General features: G+C 41.3%; 2 protein-coding genes across 2 annotated transcripts in view; one reads left to right on the top strand and one right to left on the bottom strand.

Moving 5' to 3' along the window:
* Nucleotides 1-17,479, bottom strand: part of riok1 (RIO kinase 1 (yeast)) — a 42,583-nt gene that overhangs the window by 10,507 nt on the left and 14,597 nt on the right. Inside the window, exons 2-7 of the mRNA XM_083991643.1 lie at nt 5,324-5,485; nt 3,365-3,584; nt 2,161-2,251; nt 1,628-1,697; nt 1,167-1,209; nt 632-724 (exon numbers count right to left, since the gene is read on the bottom strand). Coding sequence (XP_083847769.1) covers nt 632-724; nt 1,167-1,209; nt 1,628-1,697; nt 2,161-2,251; nt 3,365-3,584; nt 5,324-5,373 — 567 coding nt within the window. The 5' untranslated portion in view covers nt 5,374-5,485. The remainder of the gene's footprint in view (nt 1-631; nt 725-1,166; nt 1,210-1,627; nt 1,698-2,160; nt 2,252-3,364; nt 3,585-5,323; nt 5,486-17,479) is intronic.
* Nucleotides 6,827-15,161, top strand: rpp40 (ribonuclease P/MRP 40 subunit; the record flags this gene model as incomplete). Its single annotated transcript, XM_083991386.1, has 8 exons — nt 6,827-7,005; nt 8,354-8,498; nt 9,680-9,748; nt 10,892-10,987; nt 12,016-12,138; nt 12,937-13,114; nt 13,888-14,019; nt 14,957-15,161. Exons 1-8 carry the CDS (start codon nt 6,889-6,891, stop codon nt 15,159-15,161), a joined length of 1,065 nt encoding a protein of 354 aa, XP_083847512.1. The 5' UTR covers nt 6,827-6,888.

The following is a 17,479-nucleotide window of genomic DNA, read 5'->3' as shown; positions in this document are numbered from 1 at the left end:
ACGTTACACGTTCTCAGCTTCCTCTGCAACACAAACATGAAGCTGCGCTCAACGTCCAACACGTCAAATAGGGGTTTGAGGACACACATTCACATGAAGGTATTTTCCCGAAGCTAAACACAACGCAACAATCGCCAGCTAAGCTCACAATTCAGTCAGAAAACATCAAACGTGCGAGTGTGTGTGTGTGTGTGTGTGTAGAAGGGCATTTAGGCAGGAAGAGGCAGGACAAATGCCAAGAGGAGAAACTGCAGTTTTTTTTTTTTTTTTAAATAGCCTAAACTATTGAAATGAACATTTTTTGCCGATCTGTTTGTCTTAAAGTTTTATTGATCACTAGAGAGCAATGTGTTGGAATGAAGTTGTTTTGATGTAAAACAAACAAACAAAAAAAATAGCTTTGATGTAGCTAAGCTACTTTAGTCATGTTATTGTAGCGTAGCTTGCTACATTTCTCTGGTGGGTAGCTTCAGTGTAGTGAAGCTTCATTTCATGTAGAGGAACTTGTAGCTGAACTCACTACATTTTCCAAGTAGCTTGCCCAACACTGGTCACGTGGAGAACATGTGGAGAACCTAAACAACCAGTGGAGAACCTAGAGAACCTATAGAACCAGGGGAACCCCTCTGACCTCCTTGCCGGTGCTGATGCAGCCGTTTATCTCGCTGATCGCTCCTCGACTCAACATCTTGAACAGAATCATCCGGGTCCTGGGATCCAGAACCTGCAGAACAAACAAACAACCAGTACCATTGATTATCTATTAGGGGTGTAATGGTACATATATTTCTTGGGGAGGAGCTTTTTATAAGCCCATATAGGGTTTTTTAACCTCTCCCGCACTTACTATTCTGTTTCATTTCTGTTTTTTGTAATTGTCGTTTTTTATGGTGCAAATAAATAAATACTAAATACTAAATACTATTGAACCGTTTCGGTGCGGGGCGTTCGGTTCGGTACCACGCTGAGCACGGGTGAGTTTCTAGAAGAGAAGTTGTGTTTGTTTACAGTCCGCCTGCAGCTACACGTGCAGCCGGTTCTCTTACTGTACCGAAAATGAACCGAACCGAGACCTCAAAACCGAGGTACGTACCGAACCGTGATTTTTGTGTATCGTTACACCCCTAGTAGTATCTACTGATTATTGTACTCCGTGTGCTGCTCACCTGCTCCACTGTGGCTCGGTCTGACTTGTCCTTCACTCTGAACCTGCAGAGAGAGAGGAGCCAATCAGAAGGTGAGAAGCGCGTCACATGACCTGTCAGTTTCAGTTCAGTTTGTTCGATTAGCATTTTATCTCCCCCCCTTCTCAACAGATGGAATTTACTTAATACACACAAATACATAATACAATGAGGAGAGCTAATGTTAAAGGTGCAGGCTGAAGTTCATGCTTATTCTGCCTTTTACCCTTTTTACCAAAACTAATGAGAAAAGAGATAAAGAGAGAGAAAAAAATTATATATTATTTTAGTGCTTTGGTTTGAAACATATTTTTGAAAGAGGAAATGGAAGTACACGTTGTTATTTCATCATCACAGTTATTCCCCAGGTGAACACCTCTAACAGAAACACATGGCTGGTTAATATTAGTTCTTATTCGAGGTTCTCAGGTGAATCAACGTACGTGTCGGCGTCTCTCTGTTTCTGCATCGTCGTCACTTTGTTGATCACTGAGTCGGCGTAATTCAGTTTATCTGCAAACAAACACAACAGGTGTAGTTGTTAGGGCTGGGATGATATGCTTTTCTCCCGATTAAATTCTTCTATGATTTTTTGGATGGCGATTCGATTTAAATTGTGATTCTACGATATTGCCGATTCTCTCTATGATTTTTAGTCTTTAGCATTTTTAACATTTATCTGCACACAAACACTGTAGGAGTCTATAAATTAACATACTCCATTATAAAGTGAACTTAAACCCTTTTCAAAACCTGGACTCTCTGGATGTAAAAAAGGCGAACAAATGCACATTGCACAATATTTTTAAAAAAAAGTAAAAAATTTAAAAAAAATTTAAAAAAAATATTTTTTTTCAAAAAAAAAAATCGATTTTTGAAAAAAAAAATCTATTTAAAAATCGTCAAAAAAGATATCGCAATATTTATGTGAATGGATTTTTTCTCCCACCCCTAGTACTTGTACATGTGTACTTACCCAGGTTGATCTTGTGTTCGTATTTCCTCAGAGCTTTGTCTGACGGCGTTGACGACGGCAGCGCCCGATTGGACGGATTCTGTCTGTTGGACTAAAGACAAACAGAAGAGTGAGCTGATCAATAATCAATAATCAATGATCAGTGATTGATCAGTGATGGGTAGGGATGGGAACCTTTCACATTGGAATCAATACGGTACCGATACTCTGTACCTGGGAACCTCCCGGTTTTTAATATTTATTTCTCAACAACATCTCATCTCCTCAGCCTTTAAGAGTATTTTATGTCAATGTTTTTTTTTATAATCAAATAGTCATTAAATGAAAAAAAATTTTTAATAAATAAATAGGTCATGAGACTATCTTGTCTGAAAATATGTACGTTGTCTTGTTACTGTGGCAGAAGGAGAAACATGGAAACATCAGAAAGTTCTGTGTGAAACTCAAAAAAAAAAAAAAATGAAACTGAGGAGCAGCTCAAACTCTGCACGGAGCCGACTGTGATGAGAAGCTACCGGAGAATATTCAGGTATTGTAATAACAATTTTTGGCATTGAAAATAAATAAAATTTGACACTGAAACAAGTATTGGCATTGAAAAATGTTGGAACACAGCAGGCGTAAAAAACAATACAATATTTTATTTGGATTTTTAAAAAGTATAGTAGGCTATCATGTAGTTTTCAAAACCGACAGTAACTTGGCATTGAAAAAAAGAACATTGAAACTGAAAAAAATTATTGAAACACCAGTTTCAATTTTTTTTTTCGCTTACGGTAAAAAATATTTAAAAAAAATGTAAACAGCAGTGAGACTTGGGGAAAAAATACAGTGTAAAAAACACACACTGAAAAAAGGTGGACATGAAGAAGAAATCTGAAGACTGACATTGAAAACTACATGATAATATATATATATATATATATATTTTTTTTTTAATCCAAATAAAATATTGTATTTTTTATGCCTGTGTTCCAACATTTTTCAATGCCAATATTTGTTTCAGTGTCAATACAACTTTTATTACAATGCCAAATTTTATTTTCAATGCCAAAAATTGTTATTACAATGCCAAATACTGTTTTCAATGCCAACTTTTAATGTCAGGGAAATGGCTCCATAGTGAATCGGTACTCGGTGCTTTGGTGGAGTTCAGTTCCCATCCCTAGTGCTGGATCAGTGACTGGTCAGTGATTGGTCAGACCTGACAGTTGGTTCTGTTGTATCTCTTGGTCAGATCTCCTCCTCCTGACCTCCACGCCCACTCTTCATCCTCATCATCTTCATCATCATCATAATCCTCCTCTTCCTCCTCCTCCTCCTCGTCCTGTTGGCATGACAACGACGTCGACGACGCTGCTGCTACAGGCTGCAGGGTGACATCACTGACCTGACTCACCACAGCCGACACCTGTGATTGGTCGCTGCAGAGCAGAGGAGCAACAGTCAGAAGTTAGAACCACGGTGAGCAGCTGCTGCGCCGTGATTAGGGTTGCAAAGGAGCGGAAAATTTCCAGTAAATTTCCAGAAACTTTCCGTGGGAATAATGGGAATTTATAGGAATTATTGGGAATTTATGGGAATTAACTGGAATTTGGGGGTAATTTAAACAAACTGTATCATATCCAAACATGAATGCAAATATTTTGTTTTGTCATAAGCAGACATCCATGAAAAATAATACAATTAAAAAACATTTCAACAGATTTATTTAGTAGAATAGTGTTGAAGTAGAATTTTATAAAGTTTTAATTCTTGTATGAACAATCAATTCTTTTACTGAACAACAAAAACATGAATGTTGAGTAAAATATTACTAATTACTTATTAAGGGCCAACCTTCAATTTAGTAAATTTTCAGATTTATTCCCGTTTATTCCTGTATGTTTCTGTTAATTCCTAATAGTAGGGAGGTTAGGCGACTTTTGACTTCAAGTCATGATGCAAAGCTCCTCTTTGGCATGGAAGTACCTTAGAGTCATACAAATAAATTTATCCAAAGACACAAGTGAGATCACACTTTGTATCTGAAATAAACACGTTTTTAAAATGACTTTTTTTAATTGAGAAAACACATGTTAAAAACACATTCCATTTAGAATGTCCATATAAACTACAATGTTTTCAGCTCCTGGATGTGATCTACAGCTTATTTGTGACATGATTGTAATATTTCAGGATTGTTTCTCAGTTTGAATGATGAACAGGGATCTAATGTTTTTCAATCTGTAGGGCGGACTGACATAGGAAGCCTAAAGTCCAGTCAAGACATTCTATTATGGCTCATTTGAAATAAGAAATAAAGATACTGTAACATCATGAGATAGATAAGATGAGCATTATCAAGCATTCACAAAAGTAAAAATCTACCAAAATAATGAAGTTTACCAGTTTCTCAGCATTAGCCTACTCTGAGAGAGGATCTTAGCCAGCTATACTGCGCTGGTGAAATAAGTCAGTCCTAATCATATGCTTTATGTGAGAGCTGTGAACCTAAACTTCCCTATGTACATAAAAGCTGAACATTGCTTATTAAAGGAGCTCTACACTAAAATTTGGTAGTTTACTTTAGGAGCACAATGTAAAATGTATTCAGTATCAGGTTATATAAGCCTTAAATAATGTAGAGGGTCCAATGTGACCCATTTTTACATTTGAGAACAGTAAAAACATGTTTCCTTTGACTTTAAGTTGACGTATAATACATGAAATATGTCAAACACATGTCATACATGTAAATTCAACTTTTTTAAATCAACATACACAAGCAGTAACTAGTTATAAGTAGGCCTATATTTTGACCAACACAATATTTGGCTAATTGGTCTTTCCTGACACTACTGTGATATGAATTACATCTTATTATTTAACTACTTGTAGGCTATATTTGTTGCACTCAAAAAGGCATTTTAAAAACGTGTTTATTTCAGATAGCCTACAAAGTGTGATCTCACTTGTGTCTTAGGATAGATTTATTTGTATGACCCTCAGGTACTTCCATTTGCATCATGACTTGAAGTCAAAGGCTTCACCTCCCTACTAGTAGAAACTTTACATGTGTCGGTTTTAATGACGTCTTAACGTGGCGCTGTGATGAAGATGACGTCAGAGTAAACACATCAGCTGGGTAACACACTATAATGGTAACACAACACACACTCACCTTTCCTCTGCGTCATCAAACTGTCCAGGTACACACCCGACCACCGACATGACGTCACACTCCTCCAGACCTGAGACCAGGTGAGGACTTGGACCTGGACCTGGTTTCAGGTTTTTAATCTGATCTGATCTGATCCGGACTAGAGACGAACAGCGAACAGCGAACAGCGTGCTCTCTGCTCTGCTGCTGCACTTCCGGGGTGAGACACGTGACTACGGCGACAGAGGAGGCTCAGTCCGCGCGCTGCGGTAAGTTAGAAATCACAGAAGTCACCAAAGTAAAAGTGTTCACCAAAAACTTTATTTTATGTGGAACTTAAATCTTTTTATGACTCTGTCTGTAAAATATTTAAAAACAAGAAAGCTTTGAAGACATCCAGTCTTATGGAAAAGATTATGGTCCATATTACTAGATAAAATCTCTACTGTTTTTGTTTTGTTTTTCAATTTTTGCATATATTTATTTTCTGGCTCTTTATTGTTCATAATCATCCTTCTGGATACATTGTATTTTTATTTTTTATTCATTTTATTTATTTATTTATTGTTGCATTTACTTATTTTTATCAAGCTCTGCTATATGTATTATGCACTCTCTGTACTTTAGTGTTGTTTCATGTTTGTATAATGTCATGTTTGTATGTTTCAAATTTGATAATAAAGTTTTGCATCTTAAAAAAAAAAGTGTTCACCAACATAAAACTTATAAAACAAACAGACATTAAAGCAGATATCAGTGGAATGTTTTTGTTAATATAAGTCCTAAATAGTCCTATTTTCCGTCAGCAATCACTTACATGAAGTATTTCAGCCTAAACACGAGTCTCTCCGTCACTCTGCTCTGCTGTAACCCGAGGAGAAAATTTTCCTTGTGGGATACAAGTGTTATCCAATGAGGAGAGAGAACGGCATGAAGGGCTGTGTGTGCAGCCAAGGGATGCGCGTGAATGTGGTGACGTAGCACGAGGACCAATTGATGCCTGACAAGGGCGGGGGCTGCTAACTCATGGTGCGTTCAAAGAAACTCGTACTTTGTGTTTTTCCTTCCTGTGAAGTCATACCAGTTCGATCTGGTACGAGTTCACGGGTCGGAAGTTACGAGTGGCCGTTATAGGGAACTTTCACAGACAACAGGATGGTAAAAACACGAGCTACGGGTTACCTGGAACGCTACCAAGTCGTAGTTGTGACTTGAAGCTGTAACTTACGGTTTCAAAAGCCTGCCTTGAACGCAGCATTAGCCGAAACGGCCGTGAAGCTGATATCTGCTTTAACTTGTAATACAACAGAAGCTAAATGTTAACTTAACGGCTTAATGGGACTTTCTTGTAAATGATATTCCTTAAATTAAAGAGGTTTTCCACCGCATTTTATCAGCTTAGTGCTTTTATTTTGAAGGAAAGGCCCTGGACCCGGTTGTTTACCAAAGACCCAGTCTGGAGCTTTTAATTTGAAAAGCTGTCACAGGAAGTGTCTAGTAGCCTGGCTAGCCGTTAGCTCTAGTTAGCTCGTGGACGTGTGTCTGTGGTGAAGAAGAGGAAGAGGAAGAAGAGGAGGAAGAGGAAGATGTCTGTGGACTTGGAGCGGACCCCCCGGTCCCTGCTGGTCTGCGACCGGTCCAGTTTCCTGGACGAGAGGAACCGGCTCGATTCCCAGGTGGAGCAGCTGCACTTCAACTACAAGGTAACTACAGCGTATTAGCATGTTAGCCTAGCCTGGAGCTAACCGGCGTGTGCGTTCAACTCAATGGGAACTGTGCAGAGTTAGCAGTTAGCATGCTAACAGACAGATAGATGCTCTGGATTTCAAAATAAAAGTCCTCATAGTTTGTTCCGGTGTGAGTAAACCGAGTCTGTTTTCCCACGTGCACTGTGGCAGGGCTTTACATCCCATAATAACAACATCATCTGCCCTTAGACCCTCACATCGACTGAGGAAAAACTCCATGGAAAACCCTTTTAACGGGAGAGGAGAGGGGGAGAGGAGAGGAGGAAAGGAAAGAGGAAGAGAGGAGATGAGAGGAGAGGAGGAAAGGAAAGAGGAGAGGAGGAAAGGAAAGAGGAGGAGAGGAGAGGAGGAAAGGAAAGAGGAAGAGAGGAGATGAGAGGAGAGGAGGAAAGGAAAGAGGAGAGGAGGAAAGGAAAGAGGAGGAGAGGAGAGGAGGAAAGGAAAGAGGAGAGGAGGAAAGGAAAGAGGAGGAGAGGAGGAAAGGAAAGAGGAAGAGAGGGGAGAGGAGAGGAGAAAAGTAGAGGAGAGGAGAACGGAGAGGAGAGGAGGAAAGAGGAAGAGAGGGTAGGAGGAGAGAGGAGGGGAGGAGGAGAGAGGAGGGGAGAGGAAAGGAAAGAGGAAGAGAGGGGAGGGGATAAAAATAGAGGAGGAGAGGAAAGGAGGAGAGGAGAAGAGGAGGGGAGAGAAGAGGTGAAAAGGAGAGGAGAGGAGAAAGGAAAGAGGAAGAGAGGGGAGGAGGAGAGAGGAGAAGAGACGAGGGGAGAGGAGGAGAGGAAAGGAGCAACAGTCTGTCATACAGAAATAACAGACTGTAAAATGCAAAAGCAGAATGTAAATAAATATCTATAATATATTAATCTATAGCAGCGTAGCTATAGTAACTTTAGATCAATAATCCTGGATCAATAAAGAACCAATCACAGTGCTGGTTACAGGTGTTCTCTAACCAGGTGTGTGTTGTTAAAGGGATAGTTCACCCCAAAATTGAAATTTCACTCATTATCTACACAGCATGTCCATATAACGGTTGTCAATGGATACCAACTGTCTTCTTCGTAAAAAAAAAAGACACACCAAGAATCATCCAAATACCTCCATGCTGCTCGTATGTAATGTCCCTCTTGTATTGAAGCCCCGAAATGCGAAATTGTTCCGAAAAAAATTTAATAAGTCTATATTTCAAGCTTGTTTTGTAGCAGAAGCTTCTCAAAGCTCCTCTTCCCAGTTCGTCCAGATGATGAGTGAAATTTGAATTTTGGGTGAACTCTCCCTTTAACCTGATGGCTGTCTTGTGTGTGTGCAGGTGTCCGTGCTGCTGCCTGAGTGTAGCTCCGCCCCCTCTCCCCTGGAGGCCGTGGTCAACAGCTTCAGCAGCTTCTACCTCATCAGGAAACTGCCCATATATGAACTGCTGGATAAACACTTCCTGGAGACGGCCGTTTACCATGGTAACACCTGTCCACACCTGTATCACCTGAGAGATTCACCTGTTACCCAGGGGGCAAAATCTCAGTTTTTTGTAAAACAGACAGGGAGCGTTGTAGAAGGTTTGACAGCAGAAATGATCTGTAGGAAGTTGAAGGATTAGAACCTGGTGGACAACCTGGTCAACTAGCTGCTGGAAAGCTACAGGGGCCAAAACCCCTTTCTGGGGTCATTCTGCTGGCGAAATGATGTAAATGCAAATATTTAGGTACTACAATGGCATAAATAGTCATACAACTATAACATTTGGCAGAGAGTATCTTGACACATAGGGGGAGGCAGGAAAAAAAGATTCTGGGGTTTGTTGCAACTCGATTTTAAGATATCACCCTCAACATCCCAAAAAAGACACAAAAAAAAAAGTACTGTTCACGTGACAAATTCTCCTGAAAATGATTATTTTTCAGCCCTTTATGGAGAATATCTATGCTTAACATGTATATAGAAAACTTCCTTAATTCATAAGCTTCCATCTGAGTCCCAGATAGCCTTTCTACTAGCTACTGGAAAGCTACAGGCTGTCTCCAAACAATGCAACATCTATTGTGAAGAACTACATGTTAACTGGTGTGATCAGAAACCAGATAGATAGAGAAGACCGTTGGCCACAGCAAGTGGAGCTTTGGAGATAGAAAGGCTATCTTGGACTCAAATGGAAGCTTATGAATTAAGGAAGTTTTCTATATCCATGTTAAGCATAGATATTCTCCATAAAGTGCTGAAAAATAATAATTTTCATGAGAATTTGTCAGGCGAACAGTACTTTTTTTTGGTCTTTTTTGGGATGTTGAGGGTGATATCTTAAAATTGAGTTGCAACAAACCCCAGAATCTTTTTTTCCTGCCTCCCCCTATGTGTCAAGATACTCTCTGCCAAATGTTATAGTTGTATGACTATTTATGCCATTGTAGTACCTAAATATTTGCATTTACATCATTTCTCCAGCAGAATGAGCCCAGAAAGGGGTTTTGGCCCCTGTAGCTTTCCAGCAGCTAGTTGACCAGGTTGTCCACCCAGGTTTTAATCCTTCAACTTCCTACAGATCATTTCTGCTGTCAAACCTTTTACAACGCTCCCTGTCAGTTTTTCTGCTTTGCCCCCGGGGTGTGTTGACACCTGTCTCACCTGTCTCTCTGTGTTTCAGGAAGTGTGTACGGTCTGTCCTACGGGACCAGGATAGATGAAGACAACTGTGTCGCTCTGATGCCGAACGGTAAAACTCCACTTCCTGTCTGTCTGTTCCCGTCTGACTGCACCTGTCTCACCCCAGTTGCCCCATATATCACATATTGCATTGAGGTTTGGGGAAACACATACAGAACAAATACAAATTCTATTTTTTTATTGCCAAAAAAGGCTATAAGAATCATCAGTAATAAACCAACCAACCCACTATTTAGTCGCTTGAACATTTTGAAATTCATGGACTTAGTTGATTACATTACAATTATATAAACCATGTACAAAGCAAAAAATAAACTTCTTCCTCACGATATCCAGAATCTGTTTAAAATGAAGGATTCCAGTTCTAACCTGAGAGGACCACTATTATTTGAGAAACCAAAGACTCGAACTACTGTAAAAAATCACTGTCTTTCTGTTAGAGGGGTTAACATCTGGAATAATTGTCCTGAAAATATTAAATTCTGGTGTACTCTAGTCGGCTTTAAAAGACTTTAGAAGAACAACATAATTTCTCATTACAGTATGGAAAATTACGCGTACTATTCTTTATTTTGTTGTGATCAGAAATGTAAGTGTACTGATTAGTTTCAAATGTCTGTGATCTGATCCTTTTGTATTAATGCGTATATTTTTTTAAGGTAAAAGGGGGAGGGGCTTCAACTAGGGCTGTTCGATTTTGCCCAAAAATAAAATCTCGATTTTCTTCTCTGAAAAATCGATTTCCGATTTCCGATTACGATTATCTTGTTAAATGACAAACTATTTTGTGTGCTGTTTGTGTCTTTTTAAATGGACCTAATGGACCGTGGGAACTGTAACTGTGTAGTGGAAAAGGGCCGTTGGTCTTTTTGGCAACGAAATCCTCGCTGGTCTTAGCAAAACGCAGCAGTCATTACCATAATTCAGCGCAGCCCAGATTCATGAACGGGGGCTTACCGTAATTACCCTAGTTAGAGTAAAAAAATCATTTTTTACAATTCCAAATAATCGCGATTACGATTTTAAATCGATTAATCGAACAGCCCTAGCTTCAACCTACACCCTTTCGGTTATATAAGCTTGATATATACCGAAATAAATAAAATTCATTCATTCATTCACCTGTCTCTACCTGTCTCACCTGTCTCTGTCTCTACCTGTCTCTGTCTCTACCTGTGTGTCTCCCCTGCAGGCCGCCTGGTTCTCTCTCTGGACAAAGACTCGTTCCAGGTTTTGGGCTTTGAGGGGAAACCGTCCCGGTTCAGTCACAGGACGAAGAGCAGATACGGTCTGAGTCCAGTCTTTGTTTTCACTCCTTTACCTCAACAGGTGGAACTAGGGATCATGGGCATTTCTTTATGCCGCGGCGCCTCGGAGGAGAAAACTATTTCTTCTTTTTTTTTTTTTAATCATTAGCGGTGCTTATTTATTAGTCCACACTACATGTTGGTGCCTTCGGTCCTCTCTGCCTCGCATCGTCTCAGGAAATAACTGGGAAGGTTTCACCATGTTTCTAAACTGAAAGCAGCAGATTTTCTAACAGACTTGATGACACCTGTCGTCTCCGAGGGAACCACCACAGATTATTGTAAAAGGTTTGAAAGTCCGAGGCTCGATCCAAAAACACTTTTACTCAGCAGAAAATCACGTTGCTTGATCCGAAACTGTTGAACACGACAAAAAGCTGAACCACGGCCTGATGATGTAGTTTGATCCACTAGACTGTTGCTCTAACGTGACGTTTTTTAATCGTAGGTTAACCGGTAGGGCTGGGACGATATGCTTTTCTCCCGATTCGATTCTTCTATGATGTTTTGGATGGCGATTCGATTTAAATTGTGATTCTACGATATTGCCGATTCTCTAGATTTTTAGTCTTTAGTATTTTTAACATTTATCTGCACACAAATACTGTAGGAGCCTATAAATGAACATACTCCATTATAAAGTGAACTTAAACCCTTTTCAAAACCTGGACTCTCTGGATGGAAAAAAGGCGAACAAATGCACATTGCATAATATATATATAAAAAAAAAATCGATTCAAAAATCGTCAAAAGGTATCGCGATATTTGTGATTATTATGTGAATCGATGTTTTTCTCCCACCCCTATTATTTATTTTATTTTTTACTGTTTTCTCTCTGGTTTGTTACTTCTCTTGTAATGACATGTATCGACCGAAATAAAAGAAACGAAAAGGTTGAATTAATTTTTTGACGTGCGGCAAATTTAGGACAAAAAAAAAAACGGACATGGTGTGCAAAGGCCTTAACGGTCCAATCAGCAGCCTGCGTCCCGTGTCTCTCTGCTGCAGTGGTGACCGTGGACCTGAGGGACGGCAGCATGGCGCCGGGGGGGCGGGGCCACCTGAGGCTGCTCGCCGGGCTGAGGTCACGACTTCACCTGAAGACCGACTTCCTGCTGTCGCATCATCCAGGTAGAAACACCTGTTACCCATGATGCTCTGCTGCTGTTACCCATGATCCTCTGCTGCTGCTGCTACACACTGGATGTTACCCATGACTATATCAAGCCATTTTAACATTTAACAGCCAGACTGGATGTGTGTTGCAGATCTCTGTAATTCAGTTTTGCCTCTTGTCAAAAAGAACATTTCAGATCCACAACTACGTTCTTCCTTCACTGTAACCATTCATGTGTATGGGGTTTGTCATTACAGATATCTACAGTTCAGTTGCAGATATCCACTATGTGAATTACAGATATCTGTAACTGAATTACCACTAGTACTAATTCCAGTTACAGATATCTACAACTTCATTCTGACTAGTCATAATTCCAGTTCTAGATATCTTTAATTCACCTCAATTACAGATATCTACATGTTCCTGTTCAGATATCTGAAATTAAGTTTTGACTAGGAGAAATGAAGTTGTAGATATCTGTAACTGGAATTAGTACTAGTGATAATTAAGTTACAGATATCTGTAATTCACATAGTGGATATCTGCAACTGAACTGTAGATATCTGTAATGACAAACCCCATACACATGAATGTTACAGTGAAGGAAGAACGTAGTTGTGGATCTGAAATGTTCTTTTTGACAAGAGGCAAAACTGAATTACAGAGATCTGGAATGAAAAATCCAACTATTCAAAATGTAGTTAGGACCAGTCAGAAAGACGTTGTTGATATCTACAATGTTAATTCTGGAGAGTCTAACTACATGATCCTGTGTGTGTGTGTGTGTGTGTGTGTGTCCGTGTCCGTAGGGGGCGGGGCCTCTCTGCAGCCCCTCCTGTCTCGTTACGATTGGTCGGAGCACAGACCTGAGATCAGCTCTCGGCCGCTGCCTCAGCTGTCCTGTCCCCTGCTGACCTCTGACCTGCAGTCATGTGACCCCCACACCCTGCTGGAGTGGCTGGGCGCCGTGGACGCGGACGTCTCCACGTGAGTCTCTCTGTCCATACGATATTGAGATATCCAAATTTTGCGATATATTACGATATTCTACATAGTTCACTGAAAAATGTCAAAGGCATTATGCATCTTAAAATCAGAGTTGTATGAACATCAGATGATAGTGATAATTCATGGGACAAACTGAGTCAAAACAATGTAATTAAATGATCCAAGCCGTTTTATACAAGTACAAGTTACAACAACATATCTGCATGAACAACACACTGTCTGAGGAGCAGTACAGTGACACCTCGCGGATATAAAGTATTGCGATATATTGCCATATGGATATTTTTGCCCAGCCCTATCCTCAACTCTCCTCAACTCTCCTCAACTCTCCTCAACTCTCCCTCTGGGATGGACACATTTCATATCCACAAAACAAATGGACAGAATCCAAACCAGCCTGGATCATTTCACACAAGAAGTTCTCCAATATGCAACTACAATAAAAGACATTAAAAATAAAAAAAGCTATGAAAACGAACTGTATTTTTTGAAAGATTCAACATAGCCCCTCTTTAAGAACTTTTCACTAGGTAAATGGATTCCTCCAAATCTGGCAATGCTTATTTTTATTATTTGTACTGTCATTGTAATTTTTTTATCCTTTTCTCTTCATCCCCCTGTCTGCTTCGTCCACCTCTGTCTCTCAGTATAAAGCATAATGTCAACATATGTTATGTTATGTGCTTAGATAATTCTGTCATGCTTATCTCACGTCAATAAAGCACAAAAAAAAAACTCTCCCTCTGTTTCAGTGAGAACTCGTCCAGCAGCTTCTTGTCCTCGTACGTCTGTCCTGAGCCCAAGACGACGCTGTCGGCTCTGAGCCTCTCGCTCTGTGGACTGCTGCTGCCGCACGACGTCCACACACTCATACAGGAGATCAGGTGAGGAGGGGAGGAGGGGAGGGAGGGAGGGAAGGGAGGGAAGGAAGCGAGGGAAGGGAGGAGGGAAAGAAGGAGGAGGGAAAGAAGGAGGAAGGGAGGGGAGGAGGGAAAGAAGGAGGAGGGAAGGGAAGAAGAAAGGAAGCGAGGGAAGGGAAGGAGGGAAAGAAGGAGGGAGGAGGGGAGGAAGGAGGAGGGAAGGGAGGGAGAGGAAGGAAGGAAAGGAGGAGGGGAGGGAGGGAGGGAAGGGAGGAGGGAAGGAAGAGAGGGAAGGGAAAAGGGAGGGAAGAAAGGAAGGAAGGAAGGAAGGGAGGAGGGAAGGAGGGATGACGAAAGGAAGGAAGGGAGGGAGGAGGGAGGGAAGGAGGGAGGAAGCGAGGGAAGGAGGGAGGAGGGAAGGGAAGGAAAGAAGGAAGGAAGCGAGGGAAGGGAGGAGGGAAAGAAGGGAGGGAGGGATGACGGAAGGAAGGGAGGAGGAGAGAGGAAAGAAGATAAGGAAGGGAGGGAAGGGAGGGAAGGAAGGGAGGAGGGAGGAAAGAAGGAGGGAAGAGGGGAGGAAGGAGGGAAAGGAGGAGGGAGGGAGGGATGACAAAAGGAAAGAAAGAAGGAAGGAAGGAAGGAAGGAAGGAAGGAAAGAGGGAGGAAGGAGGGAAGGGGGAAGGGAGGAGGGAGGAAGGAAGGAAGGAAGGAGGGAGGAAGGAAAGAAGAAAGGAAGCGAGGGAAGGGAGGAGGGAGGGAGGGAGGGAGGAGGGAAGGAAGAAGGGAGGAGGGAAGGAAGGAAGGAGAGAAAGAAGGAGGGAGGGAAGGAAGGAAGGAAGGAAGGAAGGAAGGAAGGAAGGAAGGAAGGAAGGAAGGAAGGAAGGAAGGAAGGAAGGAAGGAAGGAAAGAAAGAAAGCCTACCTGAGCTAACCTACCTGTCCTCTGTCCTCTGTCTCTGCAGACGTCACCTGGCGGAGCCGGAGCGGCGACCAGCGTCCTGGGCGGCCATGACAGTTCACGGTTTCGCCGACAGCCCGGTGTCGTGGGGCGGCAGCGAGCACGGAGCTCTGAGAGGAGGAGAGAACTTCTACACACTGATGCTGTTCAACGACCACAACTACCACCTCCACCTGGCCACGGGGCCTCATGATGGCTGCCCCCCCTGATGAGGTCATCACCACGCGCCTAACACCTCCACCTGACCACGCAGGGCCGTTGCTATGAATTGTGGGCCCCCTTAAAGAATACTAAAGTGGGCCCCTCCCCCTAACTTTTCCTTTTTTTTTCTTAGACTACGTATGTATTATGGTTTTTTATTTAGCCTTCTTTGTTTTGATGCTAATGCAGCATTACACTGCAAAAACTCAAGTATCTTAGCAAGAATATTTGTCTTATTTCTAGTCAAAATGTCATTTCTAGTCAAAACAAATCTCATTCTACTTAAAATAAGACTCATCATATTAAAAGCAGCTTGTTTTTAGACACTTTTTACTTCTTTCAAGCAGATTTTCACTTGGAATAAGTAGAAAAAATCTGATAGTGGAGCAAGTTTTTCTTCCTTATTACAAGCACAAAAAACTTACTTTCACTGGCAGATTTTTCTATTTATTGTGAATTTAAGTGAAAATGATCTAAAAACAAGTTAATTTTTAGGTGATGAGTCTTATTTTAAGTGGAAAGAGATTAGTTTTGACTAGAAATGAGACATTTGGACAAGAAATAAGACAAATATTCTTGGAAAGATGTAGAGTTTTTACAGTGTACTATGAGTATTAGTCAGGGTCTTACGCAGAATAAATCAGTCATACAAAGATTAGACTACTGGGGTTTTTTATGGGCCCCACTGGGCGCTGGGCCCCTAGAGTTATCATCACCTTTCTCCCCTAGACAACGGCCCTGACTGTCCGCCATGATGATGTCATCAGCACGCGCCGGCTGTGTTGATGTGTTTATGTTTCACCGTGGCGACCAGAGCAGCAGGTTTTGTTCTAGAAACTTGTTCTGCTCAGAAAATAAATCAATAAAGTTTGTTGTCGACACTCGTCTCCTTAGGTCAAAGGTCACTGCTGGAGCGCAAGATGGCGACGCTCTCTAAAGCAAGACCCTTGTTATATGTAGATATAAAAGAGGACATTTTTTTATTTTTCTGTTTGAAACAAAAACTGAAAACAAAAAAAAAAGATGTTTTTCTGTTTAGGAATTTAAAAATGGGAAAACGAAAAATAAAAACATTTAAAATTTGGTTTCTGTGAATGACTTTTTCTCATTTATGAGAAGTTAATCAGCTCTCTTTCCTCCCCGGGATGAGGATGCAGGTTGACCGCGGTCTCCCTGTTGTGTCCTGCTGCTGCCACAGAGGTCTGACTGTTTTCATTCCTTCTTCTGAATCCATAATGTATAGACTACTGTCAGGATAAAGGACCATTTCACCCAGTATACCAACCAACGTGTTGCTGAACAGGATTACCAACCATAACTTTAGCAGACCGGCCGAACACTAGCTTTTTAAGCTAACTCGGGTGCATTTACATTATTTTATTTTCAGTGTTTTATTAATGTACATTGTTCCTTTTCAAATAAACGAAACTGAAACTGAACGCCGCGGCAGATGAGTCGCTCTGTGAGGAGCTGCAGTTCTCCAGAAACAACGGAGCAAACTTCCAAACAGGTGTCGTTTGCATATGAACATGGCTTGATATGATCAATTAGGGTTAAGCTGCTGAAAGGGTTAATATTATATTATTATTATTATATCAGCGCCCTGTGCTGGCCTCTCCTGCAGAGCTCTGGTGGACAAGTTGTGAGCTGCACATTCACCACGCTATGAGATAATAACACAACGTTACCACACAGAGTTGTTTTAGAGGGAAATACAGAGACTGTTGATGAAAAACTGTCCCTGAAGGCAACGTGCATCAGCGGTTTTGCATGAATTTCCCTCTAAAACAACTCTGTGTGGTAACGTTGTGTTATTATCTCATAGCGTGGTGAATGTGCAGCTCACAACTTGTCCACCAGAGCGTTGTGGAGTTGTTGGATTGTGTATTTGATGAGTTTGATGAGGGAAACCAAGAAATCCCATAATGAGCCTCCGTAGCGTAGCTCTGAGCAGCTCACGGCTCTGCTCCGCCGTTCTAAAAACAGCTTGCACCGACAATTAAAGGTAACAAACCTACTGCTATGACTATAGGGATTATGGTGATGGGCCAATTTGACTAAATGTTGAACTATCCCTTTAAAGGACCGTTAACGACGCTGCACCTCGTTATTCTCTAAGTGACAGATGTGAAGACTTGATCTTTGCTTCACAATAAAAATACCTGAAACAGAAATCTGTCAGATCAATAATAATAATTCTCCTCTGTCCTGTACCAAGATGGCGGCGCTTTAGGCTCCTCCCCCCCGTGGTCGGCTCGCCTGATTGGACGCCACGTGATGGATAAATAAACACACGTGTCACATGATCAAAGTGGAGCGATGACAT

This window comes from Trachurus trachurus (assembly GCF_905171665.1).
Source record: "Trachurus trachurus genome assembly, chromosome: 17".
NCBI classification, from domain to species: domain Eukaryota; kingdom Metazoa; phylum Chordata; class Actinopteri; order Carangiformes; family Carangidae; genus Trachurus; species Trachurus trachurus.
The sequence above is the reverse complement of the archived record's forward strand: the minus strand, read 5'-3'. Positions and strand labels throughout refer to the sequence as shown.